Source organism: Canis lupus, chromosome 4 (genome assembly GCF_003254725.2).
Source record: "Canis lupus dingo isolate Sandy chromosome 4, ASM325472v2, whole genome shotgun sequence".
Taxonomy (NCBI): Eukaryota; Metazoa; Chordata; class Mammalia; order Carnivora; family Canidae; genus Canis; species Canis lupus.
This window is the reverse complement of record NC_064246.1, coordinates 72,370,048-72,384,999: the sequence shown is the minus strand read 5'-3', so window position 1 is coordinate 72,384,999 and position 14,952 is coordinate 72,370,048. Positions and strand designations below refer to the sequence as shown.

The 14,952-nt window shown below is 40.2% G+C and overlaps 1 protein-coding gene across 1 annotated transcript in view; it reads left to right on the top strand.

The window, feature by feature from the left end:
- The window catches only part of SLC1A3 (solute carrier family 1 member 3), a 78,480-nt gene extending 63,786 nt beyond the window's left edge, over positions 1-14,694 (top strand). Inside the window, exons 5-10 of the mRNA XM_025436217.3 lie at positions 68-110; positions 3,574-3,866; positions 6,346-6,579; positions 7,156-7,350; positions 10,510-10,644; positions 12,458-14,694. Of these exons, the coding sequence (XP_025292002.1) occupies positions 68-110; positions 3,574-3,866; positions 6,346-6,579; positions 7,156-7,350; positions 10,510-10,644; positions 12,458-12,662 (1,105 nt within the window). The 3' untranslated portion in view covers positions 12,663-14,694. The remainder of the gene's footprint in view (positions 1-67; positions 111-3,573; positions 3,867-6,345; positions 6,580-7,155; positions 7,351-10,509; positions 10,645-12,457) is intronic.
- The last annotated feature ends 258 nt before the right edge of the window (positions 14,695-14,952 follow it).

Sequence of the window (14,952 nt, the reverse complement as noted above, 5' to 3'; positions counted from 1 at the left end):
AAAAAGTATTTAAGAAGCAAATTTATTATTTGAGAAACTTTTCAAGTGACCATTATTTTCTTTGCAGGAATATGTTCCCTCCAAATCTGGTGGAAGCTTGCTTTAAACAGGTAAACACTCTATAGCCACTAATGCATTTTTGAAATTCCTCTTTGGCATACCAAACAGTGGGACCCTCTTGTTTATTCTATTTTTTTTTCCATTTCTCTGCAATAGGAAACACTCTTTTGCCAACCAGATGGAAAGCACTAGGGTTTTCTGGAGAATTTGCAGCGGGTGGGGAGGTCTTACCTTATATTAAAGGCTTATTAGTTGCCAGATACTATGTAAGTCTTGCATACAAATAGCTCCTTGAGTCTCTGTTAATAATTAAGAAGGCCAATCAGGACACTCCCTCCCTCTCTGTGCCCCCACATTCCACACACAAGAGCCCACCAAGCAAACAAACTCCAGTAGACACATTTACAACTTGTTTTAAAGATTAGGGAGAGGATTCAAGTTTCTGGGTTTAATTAAAAAAAATCAATGGATTGGTTTTGAAAAGTCTACTAAGAGCCTTGTGGATTCTAAAGGATGAACCATATCAGAAATGGCATCATCATTTCTTGAATGCCTACTATATGCCAAACACTAATGTTATATCTGGTCCTCACATGAATGGGATGGGTATAATTGTCTTCATTTCTTTTTTTTTTTAAGATTTTATTTATTTATTTATTTGAGAGAGAGAGAGAGAGAGTGAGTGAGAGAGAGCATAAGCTGAGGGGCAGCAGAGAGATAGGAGCAGACTTCCCACTGAACAGGGAGCTGGACACAGGACTTGATCCCAGGACTCCAGGATCATGATCTGAGCTGAAGGCAGACACTCAACTGACTGAGTCACCCAGGTGCCCCATTGTCTTTCTTTCATTGATGAGGCAACTCATATATTATAATTCAGAAGGAATATTTAATAGGCACAAGATTTCATGAGTAATAAATGGTAGATCCAGAATTCAGATCCATTGTGTTGACTCCAAATTTTATCTTCTTTCTGCTCTCTGCTTCCTGGAGAGGGATGAGACACCCGCGTAGAGGCTATAGTGATCTCCAGTTTCTTTTAGCCTACATCCAGGCAATTCTTGGCTCTCTGTTATGGGTACAAATATACTTTACAGTTAAGGGGTAAAGTTCATTCTAACTTCATCTGAATAAAAAAGCTTTGTTGCCCAAAAGATTAAAAGGAAAACAGTTAGACATTCTAGGTTAAATAATGGTGTCACTTCATCCTAGTTATAAATCCCTAACCCTTCTGCTTAGAATCTGTAAAACAAACAAAATAAAACCCCAACCCTGTGGAGGACTAAGTTTTACACATACAAGTCGCCCTTTGGTTTCCCTCCTCTCTTTTTTAAATTTTTATTGACTATTTTTAATAGCTAATGCATGTACACACTGCAAAATTCAAACAGAATCCCTTCTTTAAAAAAAAAAGTCTAAGAAGCCAAAATCGAACTTTCTTTATTCAAAACCAGCAATAACCATAAATAATATACCCCTTTCAATCCAACCAGCCAACCCCAGCACCATGGGGCTGACTATTCCAGTTAGTCAGCTGGCACTGGGCAACATCAAAAATGCTGATTTCTACCAGCACTGGGAAAAGTGCTGACTCGAGCAGATTTATTGTATTTGGTTTTGGATTGCATTTACAGGATTTTGAAAGGGAAGCAAATGTATCCTCCCAGATCTATTTGTCTTAGACCAGAATGCAAATGAGGTTTCAATTTCTGTAGGCTACAAACCGTGTCCAAGGGGAAAGAGTTGAAGCCATAGGAAAGGCTAATCAGGATTGGAAATCTACCCTAGATAATCCATAAAATGCATAAGCATCCCAATGAAATAGAGATTTGAGAATTGATTGGAACAGGAGACCAAAACGGGCCAATTTCTTTGTTACTTAGAACTACCAACGGTATCAATGATTCTTCAGGGATGTGTCCACATTACTGACAGCTGGCTATATTTGAAACTAGTGGTTTCCCATCAGACAAAAAAGTCTCCCATTCGCTCTTGGTCGAGAAATGGCCCAGCACTTCGTGTACAGCTGTGCTTTCTTCCCCTAGACTGTAGGTCCGGTCAATATCCGTACATTATTACTCTCTGATCCTTTACCACTATCAACATAAAGGCCAGGAATTCTGCTCTCATTAAAATCATAGATGGATGGGCTTAATTGTTTTATATGGTCACAGTCATATACACGGCATCTTCTGTCTGGGACATCTATACAGAAGTTGTTGGGAAAAGACCCTACCTTGAATAAGAAGAGAAATTCCTTTATTGACTTGAGAATTGGCTTGTCATCCTCAACTATTAATCAAGCATCTATTCTTAAGAAGTGATACAAAAAAAAAAAGAATACTATCAGAAATGCCTTAAAACTATTGTTTTGGGATTTTTAAATTTTTTGTAAACATAATTAAGTTTTTTGTTTTAATTCCAGCATAGTTAATATACAGTGTTATATTAATTTCAGGTATACCATATAGTGACACAACAGTTCTATGTGTTATTCAGTGCTCATCATAAGTGTGCTGTTTAATCCCCATCATCTATTGACCCCCCACCTCCCATCCCCCCACCCCTCCTCTGGTCCAACTGTTTGTTCTCTATAACTAAGAGTCTATTTCTTGATTAACCTCTCTCTCTTTCTCTTTTTCCTTTGTTGTGTTTCTTAAATTTCACATAAGTAAAATCATATGGTATCTTTCTCTGCCTGACTTTTTTCACCTAGCATTGTACTCTTTAGATCCATTCATGTCATTGCAAATGGCAAGATTTCATTCTTTTTATGACTGAATAATATTCCGTTGTATAATATACCACATCTTCTATTGATGGACACTTGGGCTGCTTCCATAATTTGGTTATTATAAATAATGCTGCTATAAACATAGGGGTGTATAGGGGATTTTTAAATTTTTAGTATTCACTGAAATCTCCAGCTAAGTCTAGTCTCCACAGGCCTTTGTTACTGAGCACCATTAGCCAACCTTAGTGTACTTTACAATTTTAAAAATTTACTTTAAAATTTATAAGATATTCTCATATATTCTGCTTAATTTGGTCACTACAACAGCCCTGTGAGGTAGAACCACTGTGGCCATTTCTGCTTCACCAACGTAAATAAGACCAAAATGACATTTGGTGATTTGTCCATGATCCTATAGCATGATCCTATAGAAAGTAAAGGGACTGTTGTGAATATTTAGATTTACAGTTTTTTAAAAGCCCATTATAACCATTTTATTAGGGTTTCAGAAGACAGCAAAAGCACATGTGTACGTTTAGTTCAGCACCTTCAACCACATACCTCTTTCTTGTTATGATTTGTTTTGTATTTGAATGTATGTGTGTCCCTGCTGAAGAAGTAGTAGAGGTTTATCACACATTAGATAGATGATAGATAACTTCTATAATACTATCCTCTGAGTACAAGGTAATGTATGTAATTATAGAAAATTTGGACAATAGAAAAGTAGAAGAAAACAAAAATCACCTTTAATCCTTGTTGTGCCTTTTCTTTTTAAGTTTAAAACCAACTATGAGAAGAGAAGCTTTAAAGTGCCCATCCAGTCCAATGAGACGCTCATGGCTGCCGTGATAAACAATGTGTCGGAAGCCATGGAGACTCTTACAAGGATCACGGAGGAGTTGATCCCAGTTCCAGGGTCTGTGAATGGGGTCAATGCCCTGGGACTAGTTGTCTTCTCCATGTGCTTTGGACTTGTGATTGGAAACATGAAAGAGCAAGGGCAAGCCTTGAGAGAATTCTTTGATTCTCTTAATGAAGCCATCATGAGATTGGTAGCAGTGATAATGTGGTACGTATTTCTATTTGCTATATATGCTGTATACAGATGTTTATTGCCATCAACATGTGTTCTGTACTGAGGGAGACGCCACCAGGCAGGATGGCCAATTGCAACCATCTCACTTGGGTAAGCACAAGAAAATCAATGGTTTTCTGGGCCTGTAGTGGCCTCGAACCCATCTGCAAGCCACTCTCAATAAGTTTGCCTCCTTGTTTTTGAAACGTGTCCACTTCTTTACTCCAGTGCTGGTGGGATCCCATTCCTTAGTTCTTCATTTTATAACTATTTAGTTATTCATTCAATATCTATTTATTAGGTGCCAACTGTATATGGAGCACACAATGGCACACACTCTGGACGTAGCAGTGAAGAAAACAGACAAGGATGTCCTAGAACTTATATTCTTTTAAGGGACATAGAAAATAAACAAATCAACCAAATGCCTCAGTAACAAGCATTGTGAAGAAATAAAGACAGCAGCAGATTTTATTTTATGTGATGTGATAAAAAGTGACTATGAAGGAAACGCAAAATTTGCCCGGAATGATGCACAAAGGCCTCTGAGGAGGTGACTTTTTTTTTTTGCTAAGATCTGAGTGACCAGGAGAAACTAGCAACACACAGTGCCAACAGAAGAGAATTCACAGTAGAGGGAAAAGCAAATGTAGAGGCCCCTTGACCATCAGAAGAAGTGAGATCTCCTCTCGTCCGCTAGGAAAGAAATGTAAAATGGCAGTCCTGCTGCCTGCCTGAAGGACTCGTGGGAAGTGTTAAAGAATGCCAATCCACAATTTATAACAAAACTTCCCTGAAATAAAGCTGAGAGTAGGACACAAAGGAAAAGATTAAATCTGCAGAAGAACATTGATTGACCTTGGAAAGTAAATTCTCACCAGCTGGGAGAGAGCCCTTTGATTGGTTTAGGCCTCGTGTGGGGGTTACTTTTCCTTTATCCTTTATTTCTAACCCAGACTCCTTCTTGGCCCTGGAGGGAGGAAGGCATCCATTTCTAAGAAAAGCACCCCCCAACGTGATTAAAAATGTCCTTTGTCTTTATTGCCACCAAAGTCCGGAGAAATCTATTTTTCAGGAGCTTGTACGAGGTGGATATGAACTTGGGCTTGAAGACTGATCAGAATGTGGTCTCCACAGGAACCCTGGGTTGAAGTCCTGGGGCCTCTCCTTTGAAATCCTGGCAGAGCTGAAAGTGGACATTTATCTTCATATTATTAAAATGCCTCCACCTTTCACCCCTTTTATGAAAGAAGCCCATTCAAGGCTGCTGAATGAACCTCACATGTAGCTTTCAAACTGTACATTCGCCTGCACATTCAACATTGAGTTATTACTTTTCTGAAAACAGGTACTTTTATAATTTCCTGGCCTGTGTTTGAAAGGACTTTTAAAAGAAGCATTGTATTTTTCAACTTGAAATAAGACCTGCACAGTTCCCAGCAGACCCTTCCTAAGGGCGATTGGCCCCTCTGTTTTTAGGAACGTGAGTTTGGTTGTAGTTTACTGAGCCCATCAGACAAAGAGTTGAAAATGGGGCAGAGGGACCTTTATGCAACAAAGTTGTTATACGTATGAGTTATTTTGTGTCTCAGTTGTTCATTCTTGCCAGCCTGCAGGGGGAAGATCACAAATGTCAGCAGCAGCCTGTGAGTGATAATTACTTAATTAGAGCACCTATAACCTGATTGTGGTAGTACATACCTGCACATTATTAATTTTAATAGCTTTGAATTTATTATTTGGTTGACTTCAGTCTATGGCAATGATACTAGTTTTCCATTCGCACTGTAACATAAAATTTATTCTCAGGGTAAATTTATTTAAGAGTTGATTTGAAGACTAATACTAAGTAATACTGTAAGTGGTGCATAATGTAGGAAAATATAATAAAAATGGACTTTGGTTAAGAGAGATGACTGGAAATCTAAAACACTGAAATGGCATTGTGTGCATCTTGCTTTAACTTGGAAAGTAGGCCCTGACGTGGGAGATGCTCCCAAAACTCTGGATATTATTCATTGGATTCCAGCTGTTCAGAGTCCTTAGAAGGAGAACAAAAGGCAGGGGGAGTTGGGTGGCATCTGAGGACCACAGAAGTGACCCAGGTGGGGTGAAAGGAGGGTGATCTAAAAAAAGAGGTGGGTAAAAAAAAAAAAAAATCCTCTGAACCTGTCTTTTTTTCATAGGTTCAGGAGGAAAAAAAAATGTGACCTAGAGAAATTCTGAGAGGAAAGCCTTATTGTGTGTTCTTTATATTTAAAAAATAAATAAATAAATAAATAAATAAATAAATAAATAAATAAATAAATAAATAAATAAAAAACTTGACAGTTCTGCAAGTTCTAATGGTATCCTGGACACAGAAAGTTTGGAAATCAACTCTCTTGTCGTGTTTTCTTGTCACTTGATAGTTTCTGTGGAGTAGCTCATTGGCAATCAGACTTCCAACTGTGCATGTGTTGCTTCTACATAGGTACGCCCCTCTGGGCATCCTCTTCCTGATTGCAGGGAAAATTGTTGAGATGGAAGACATGGGAGTGATTGGGGGGCAGCTTGCCATGTACACAGTGACAGTCATTGTCGGCCTGCTCATTCACGCGGTCATCGTCCTGCCCCTCCTCTACTTCTTGGTAACACGGAAAAACCCTTGGGTTTTTATCGGAGGGTTGCTGCAAGCACTCATCACAGCTCTCGGAACCTCCTCCAGGTATGTATGTACATATATGTGGCTTACTCCTATCAGAAAATGTATCTCAAACTTAACTCTGATCCAGTGTCTTGGTATGGGTGTTGAGGAGGGGGAGGGAGATGGTCCTGGGTTTTAAACTTCCAGGCATGTGAATTGGCATTTTCACTTAGGTGCTAATTAGACCTCATTGGGATTCAAGGAATGGTTGGCTATAGACCCTCTTGGGAGACAAGTGGAAATCAGCTGTTCCTTTCCTTCCCACCGTCATCTTTCTCTTCCAGTTGACCTGTGCCTGAGGGAAAGATGGCAGAGTCACTCAGCACAGGCTGTGGAGATAGGGGGATAATCACAAGTGATGCCTCACAGAACAACCCAGCAGCGGGAGAGCTACCAAATAACCCAGTGACGGGACCCACGCTGTTTTATCCCTGTTCCCCTTTTTATACAAGTGCTCACTTAGTTCCCTTTAAGTTAGGACAAAGGAGAGGAAGGAACTCTGTCCAAAATACCAAAGACAGAGTCATGGTCTAAAGGATCTGGATGGTCAGCTGACACACTTTTTTTTTTTTTTTTTTTTTTTTTAAACATTGACAGTTCTGCTACCCTACCCATCACATTCAAGTGCTTGGAAGAGAACAATGGCGTGGACAAACGTGTCACCAGATTCGTGCTCCCAGTGGGTGCCACCATTAACATGGATGGGACCGCACTCTATGAGGCTTTGGCTGCCATTTTCATCGCTCAAGTTAACAATTTTGAACTGAACTTTGGACAGATTATTACGATCAGGTATGAAGAAAATTCTGCACAACAGTTTCTTAAGAATGCCTTTAAATGATGAGTCGGTGATCAAGGAGTGGCTGAAGAAACTGGTGGGAAAGGGGATCAACCATAAGCAGGAGGTTGGGGTTTGTGGCAGTAGCTTTATTCTTTATATTTAGATATTTTTATTCATTTTTTTAAAATTACAGATGTATGCATTTATTAATAATAAAATTCTAATAATATGGAAATGTAGAAGATAAAAAATGTAACTTCCCTGCCACCATCATCCCCCATCTTTCTATAGGTCACCACTGTTACTGTTTGGGGTATAAAGATCTTTCCTTCCTTTAGGAAGTACACAAACTTTTTTTTGAAATTAATGGAATCATGCCATACATACTGCTTGTCAGTGGATTGACTTATTTATCAATATACCATCAATAAAACATTTAGCTCTTTCCTTTTAAAATCTACAGAATACATAGTATGGATATCTCTTTTTTTAAAATGCTAGATTAGGGGTGCCTGGGTGGCTCATTTGGTAAAGTGTCTGCCTTTGGCTCAGGTCATGATCCCAGGGTCCTGGGATAGAGCCCTGCATCTTGCTCTCCGCTTAGCAAGGAGCCTGCTTCTCCCTCTCCTTCTCTCTGCCACTCTGCCTACTTGTGCTTTGTCAAATAAATAAAATCTTTTTAAAAATGTTAGATTAAAAAAAAATGTTAGATTATACTTCAGTTTTAAAATGTTAGCTTTTAGGATTCCTGGGTGACCCAGCGGTTGAGCGTCTGCCTTGGGCCCAGGGTATGATCCTGGAGACCCATTATCGAGTCCCACATCAGTCTCCCTGCATGGAGCCTGCTTCTCCCTCTGCCTGTGTCTCTGCCTCTCTCTCTCTCTCTCTCTTTCTGTGTCTCTCATGAATAAATAAATAAAATCTTTTAAAAATTTAAAAAAATAAAATGTTAGCTTTTATTGTCAATATTAAAAAATTTAAATACACTTGAAAAACTGGATTAACGTGTTCTCTTGGGTTAATTTTTAGGCAGTATAAAGTAGAGGAAAGACCGCGTTGACAAATAGGTTGAATATTTTATTTCTGTGGACTATTTTTTTTAACTATTTTATTTGAGGTGTCTAGTGAAAAGTAATTATCCTTTCTATACCCTCCCCTAATTTTTTACTTTCCTTCTCCAGAGGCAACCACTGTTGCTGGCTAATTTCTTTTATATTCTTCTGGAGATAGCCAGCACATATCCATGTGTATATGCTATTATAATCCTGTTTTTGCTTGCTGAAAGTCCATTATGCACAACAGACCTATACGTGTGTAAGGGAGAATTTAAGCCTCACAAGCCAGATCAGACTCTGCTCTTCATTGCATGTGTGTGTGTGTGTGTGTGTGTTAATTATTATTAACAATTTATTTTGGATATCAAAATAAGTCAGATTTTTTTCACAACTTTTTATTATAAAAATTATCTTACAAATGGGAAAGTTGAAATAATATGACAACAAATATCTACCTAGATCCAACAATTATTAACATTTTACCATTTTTGCTTCTTTCTTTCTCGGCCTTCATTACATTTTACATACTTAGTCCTGCATCTCCTGAGAATAAGGATCATTTTTTACATAACCACAATAGTAAGAATCTTTAAAATACTTCCAGAATATCTAATCTATACCCAAATTTCCCCCAGTTGCCCCCAAAAAATGTCTTTTATAACTTTTTCCCCTAGACCAAGATAAAATCCAGATTTATGGCTTGCATTTGGTTTTTATGTCACTTTAGTCTATTTTTAATCTCCATTAATTCCCCTACTTTGTGTGTGAGTGTGTGTGTGTGTACACATATATGTTTATCTAGAAATAAGTTATCTTAGACTCCGTATATATGTTTTGAGTTATTGGAAAATAATAATAGCTATAGGATTCATTACGATTAAAAAAAAAAATGAAACTGATCACAGCCAGATGCGACTGGCCTGGGGGTTCTGGGAGCCCTGAGCACAGTCTATCTCTGGGGCTGGAAGAGCAATATTTTAGCTCACCATAACCTATTCTTGGGCATACCTTGGCATACTGGTTGAAAAGCTCTGAGTAATGAAAAAGGCTCTGTTGCATGTAAGTCAGTAAAATATTATAATAATGATAAGAGTGACTCTGTCTCTCATGTGGTGCAGCTCTGCTCCACAAAACCCTCAAGGCTGGTAGGTGTTTTATATGGTGTAAGGGACCAAGGCTTTGATTCCACCATTCCTGAGTATTACCCTCATCCACGCAGTCCAGGATGGCCTATCACCACCTTCAAATCTTAGCCAGTGGGAAGCAGAGGGGGGCATAGCCTGCAAGGTGCTTGATCACTTTCATCCATATCTCATTGGCAGAACTTAGTCTAAGCTCCAAGGGAGCCTGGGAAATGTGGTCTTCACTCTGGACAGCCAGATAAACATTCTAGTACCATAGAAGAGGAACAATATAAGGGAACCATAACAGTCTCTTCTACAGACCTACTTTTATTAATTCCACTTTATATCTAGGTAATATTTTACTATGTATAAAACATTTTCACAATCTCGAATCAGCCTATATCAAATAGGTATTTAACAGAGTCCTAGACTGGTTGTGTGCCTTACAAATTGGGTCTATACTACCTCCATAAAAAATGTTTATGGTGGTACAGAACTTTGTTCATAAATCCTTTTGCTTTGGAATTAATAAATTTGATTTTTTTTCTGACCACACTAATCATACAAGTTCAGTATCTTTACAATCTTCTACTTGCATAGAAGAATTGTAGGAAACAAACTGTTATTGTAACTATACAGTATTTTAGACTTTATAAAATAATTTCACGTATGTGAAAAATATCTGTAGCCATCAATTTCTTCATTTAAAAACAGCTATAATAATAGGACCAATTTCCTAAGGGTTATCATGAGGATCAAATGAGATAAGCCATTCTTGGTATATCAGATGGCACCTAATAAGCCCCTGGTAAATATTAATATTATTGTTAGCTCAGTGGTTTTTTACAGCCTCATTTAAATTTGTCTAAAGCATAGCCTCTTCTGTTAACTTGTCCAGTCAGACATCACCGCCCCCGTGCATAGTGTGCAGGGAATACTCTCTGGGGGGAACGTGTACAAATGTTTTATGTTTTGGAACTCCTTTTAACAGCATCACAGCCACAGCTGCCAGTATTGGAGCAGCTGGGATTCCTCAGGCTGGCCTGGTCACCATGGTCATTGTGCTGACGTCTGTGGGCCTGCCCACCGATGACATCACGCTCATTATCGCCGTGGACTGGTTCCTGTGAGTATGCTTGGACTGCCTTCCGGCTCGCTGTCACAAGCCCCCCCTCTGTTATTCCAGGGTACCAGCTTGGCACACCTGCCAAAAGGGCTCCACCAAGAGGGGCAGCGTGGCCTGTGATTAAATTGTCCTCACCGCCTAAGCCCTGCCCTTATCTAGAAATCAAGCCCAAAACACCAAGTGCACTCAGGCCCTTATCAGCCAGGGGGAGGGGGAAAAGGGGCACATCTGGCAACTACACTTCTCACCCCATAAAGCCATTCAGCGATTGGGAAACTGTCTGTCTGCAAAGCCAACATAAGTCAGCAAGGCATTTTCTGAATTGCACAACACATCCCCACAGAGGCCAGAACAGAGCTACAGCCTCACATGCTGGCTCAGGCCCTCCTTGTGCTTCCCATTCCAATGGCGTAATGCAGTGCACATGTTCCCATCTGAGCCCAGCAGGGAGAAGGGCAGACATGCAGGGGGAAGAGAACTAGTATCATTAAGTAGAATTGACTTTTGGCTCTGGGGAAAGTTCCAAGAGAGGTACCCTCTGTACCCTCAGACCCTAATTTCAGGGGTTCATCTCTCTTCCATGGTCCCCTTGCCCCTCTAGCTGACATCTCTTCTCTCATAAATCCCCTTTCACTTGCAAAAAAGGTTTCTCCAGGATGCCCAAAGTGAATGCCTAGAAGGATACAGAGGGTGCTGCAGTCAACTGTATGTTGCCTTCACTAGAAGGATGATGAAGAGTTGATGGGTGTGCTCAAGGCACAGTAAGCGGGAGGAGGGTAATCCATTGAGAGCATGAGTCTCACAGTTACTCGGATCTGTGTTTGCGTCCCAGCCCTGTGTGACATTGGGCAGGTTCCCCAGCCATCCTGGTTTCTTCCTCTGTAAAATGGAGATGAGAATGCCATCCACCTCCCAGTGGTGCCACGAGGATTATGTGCAATGATACATGACAAACAGCCCACTCTTGGGTCCCACAGTCAGCACTCAACTACCATGAGCACTTTTATAGTATAAAGCTGTGGGTCTCAAAGCTTTTAGCCTAAGGATCCTCTACACTTAAAAATTATTGAGGGCCCTAAAAGCATTTATCCATGTGAATTGTGTCTATCAATATTTATCATATTAGGAAAACAGAAATTTTTTAAATGTTAAATTCATTAGAGGTTACAATAACAGATTCATCACATCTTAACATAAATAATATTTTTGTGAAAATAAAAATCATTTGCCAAACCAAAAATTTAGGGGAAAGTGATGCCATTTTACATTTTTTGGGTATCTCCTTAGTGTCTGGCTTAATACAAGACAGCTGGGGTCTCCTAGTGGCTTCTGCACTCCATCTGTCCTGGTATCTTCTGTGTTGTGTTGTAGTCTTTGCAGAACCCTGCCCAGGCATTCACGAAAAAATGAGAATGAAAAGGGCCAATACCATCTTAGCATTATTATGAAAATAGTTTTGATCTCAGGGGTCTCTGGATCACGCTTTGAGAACTACTGGTATAAAAGAAGGTGAATTGTAGGAAGGAGAGGCAAACAGAAATTTTAAATGGAAGGAGAAAGGGAGGGATCATTGCCCACGGTGGGTAGGCACCCGGACTAGTAACCAACAGTGGTCATCTCTGTGTCCGTAGAACTTTTAGTAACGACTGTTATGAGCATTATGTGACCATTATGTGATGTTGCACCCAGCCGAATTTTAAAAGCTGCCTCTAAAATTTAGCAGCCGGTTCAAAATAGGAGTTGACATTGCATGATGTTCACAGGAGCCCCGTGTTTCTGCCCCCCACACCCCCACCCGCACCCCCACCCGCAGGGACCGCCTCCGCACCACCACCAACGTGCTGGGAGACTCCCTCGGAGCCGGCATCGTGGAGCACTTGTCCCGACACGAACTGAAGAACCGGGACATCGAGATGGGTAATTCCGTGATCGAAGAGAATGAAATGAAGAAACCCTATCAGCTGATTGCCCAGGAAAGCGAGACTGAGAAACCCACTGACAGTGAAACCAAGATGTAGACTAGCACCAGAACGGTTTTCTGGAGCAGCAGGTGTTCGCAAACCACTGTAAAATGTTTCCAGCTGTTACAACTCATTCTCTCCGGGAAGCCCCTTACCTCCCTTTTCCTGTACTCTGATAGGATTGGGAAGTAATCGTCCAAAACCAAGGGGGGATTTTGCGAGTCAGATCAGATCTTGCGAGTTTACGTGGCACACAGAACTGCAAATGTGATTTTTTTTTTAATAAGCTGAAGAGTCAAACGAATAGTAGGCTTAAAGCATGCTTTTAAATCAACTTTCAAAATTTAAAAATCCTTCAGAATGCAATTCAGTTTTAGTATCAAAACAACTTGATAAACTACAATCAGTTATCAATGGAAGAGTAGAAGGGTTTTTTTCCCCCGTCTCTCTTCTGATTTGTGTCCTGATACAAATACTAGCAGGCCACTATGAATACACACCTAGCACAGCTGTGAGGAGCCACATAAAGTGAAATTTCCAAGTGGCCGGAGGCAACTTAATCTCATTTCTAGGCCTCAGTGTTCTCATCTGTAAAATGGGTGAGTTCCCTGGATGCCTTTATGGTCTCTTCTAGCCCAAACATCCTGTGACACCATAGAAGAGCCTGCCCTCTATTCCCCCTTGGAACATCCTGTAGCAAGTATCATTCATGGGACTTTCAAAAAGGATACTTACTGGGAATGAACTTTTCTAAGTAGGGGAGGGATGGCTGTATGGTTTACCAGGTCCTGTGTCCAATGTCAGTTATGCGAGTCACCAAGCTGGAGGCCATTCCAGGAGTGGAATTATTCATGAAACTCTGCTGAGTTTTCCCAATGGGAGGAAAGTATTCCCTTCTTTCCTGCCCTTCCCAAACGGAAGGGACTGCTCTGGGAAGGATTCTCCCACCACTCCTCAACTGACCATAGACTTTTAGAAAGTAAAATGTAAGACTAGCAACTAGCAAGGGTGCTCATAGTCTTACTACAGAACACTAAAGAGCCAGGTAGGAAAGAGTGGAGCATGGTTGACAATATAGAGAGGATTTTTAAAACACCACGCTTATAGATCATCTTTAAGGACGAATTTAAAATAGAGAGGTTCATTTTGTTTAACCTGAAATACTTTTTGTCTTCAGTTCAAAATCATCCCCCAAGGAAGTCTGCTTATCAAAATACAAGGTCACTTCTCATATCTATTTTGAAGAAGTCAAATGAATGAGCTCTCTCTCTCCCTCTCTCTCAATAGAGGTCCAGGAGCTGGGTGGGTGGTCTCTTATTTGAAAAGGTTTTTGACTATAATCAAAAGTTCTTAGGATGAGAGAAACAAGATATTTCTTTGTGTTGGAATTCCACTTCCCAAATCATTGAAAGCCTTTAGCTGGAATTGGGTTCAGTTTTATTTTGTTTGTGTCCCTGAGAGAAATGGTAGAAGATGAATCAGTATAGAGACGCTGTCAATGTGGTTCCAAGAGAAAACCAGCAGGGGCATTAGTTTCAGGCGAGGCAGCTCCCAGGTTTAGAGGAGATTAATTTTTTTACCCCCTAAGGAGTATTCACTCAAAGACATGGACTGGGAGCTGTCAGTACCAGCTGTGCTTGAGTTTCTGACCGAAAATGGTGAAGAATGGACTTAATTATGCTAACAGATTGAAAATCTAGACATACACTCTCCAATACACAATTAGAGACGTTTTCTATATAGATCATGAGCGTTACATGTGTACAAAAAAAAGTTAACGTTAGGCTGTGGTGAAGTAACCGTTTAATGCCGAGGCTCTATTTGGGAAATACATTACAAAAGTTAATATCCGTGGCTGTCATCTCATGACACCAGTAGAGCAAAAATTAATCACGTCAAATTAATTCTGTTATACAGTGTGATCTTTTTTTTTTATACTAACCATTTCTTATGGAAAGCAAGTCCTCTTGGACGATCCTCTCTCCAGCCCATCACAGGCTCTGTATACGCATGCACCCAGTGTGGACTGAGAAGCATTACTTTGTAGATGTATTTTCAATAAAGAAAAGAAATTAGTTTTACATTATAATTTTGTACGTTGTTATTCTTCTCCCTGAAGGAAAATCAATTTTCCACTCGTGGAAGTGTTGTAGTGAGCTCAGGGCAATGCTGGGGAAGGATGCCACACAGATTTGTTTAGATGGTTTGAGGTGAAATCTTGGAAGGACCAGCGGGGGGAGCCAGTTACAAAAATATAAGTAAGGACACAGTGCTCTCCCCGCCCAACTGGAAGGGGAGCCTGGAGACAGGAGTTGGTGAGGGAAGCACTTTGCTATAATGGCTGCAC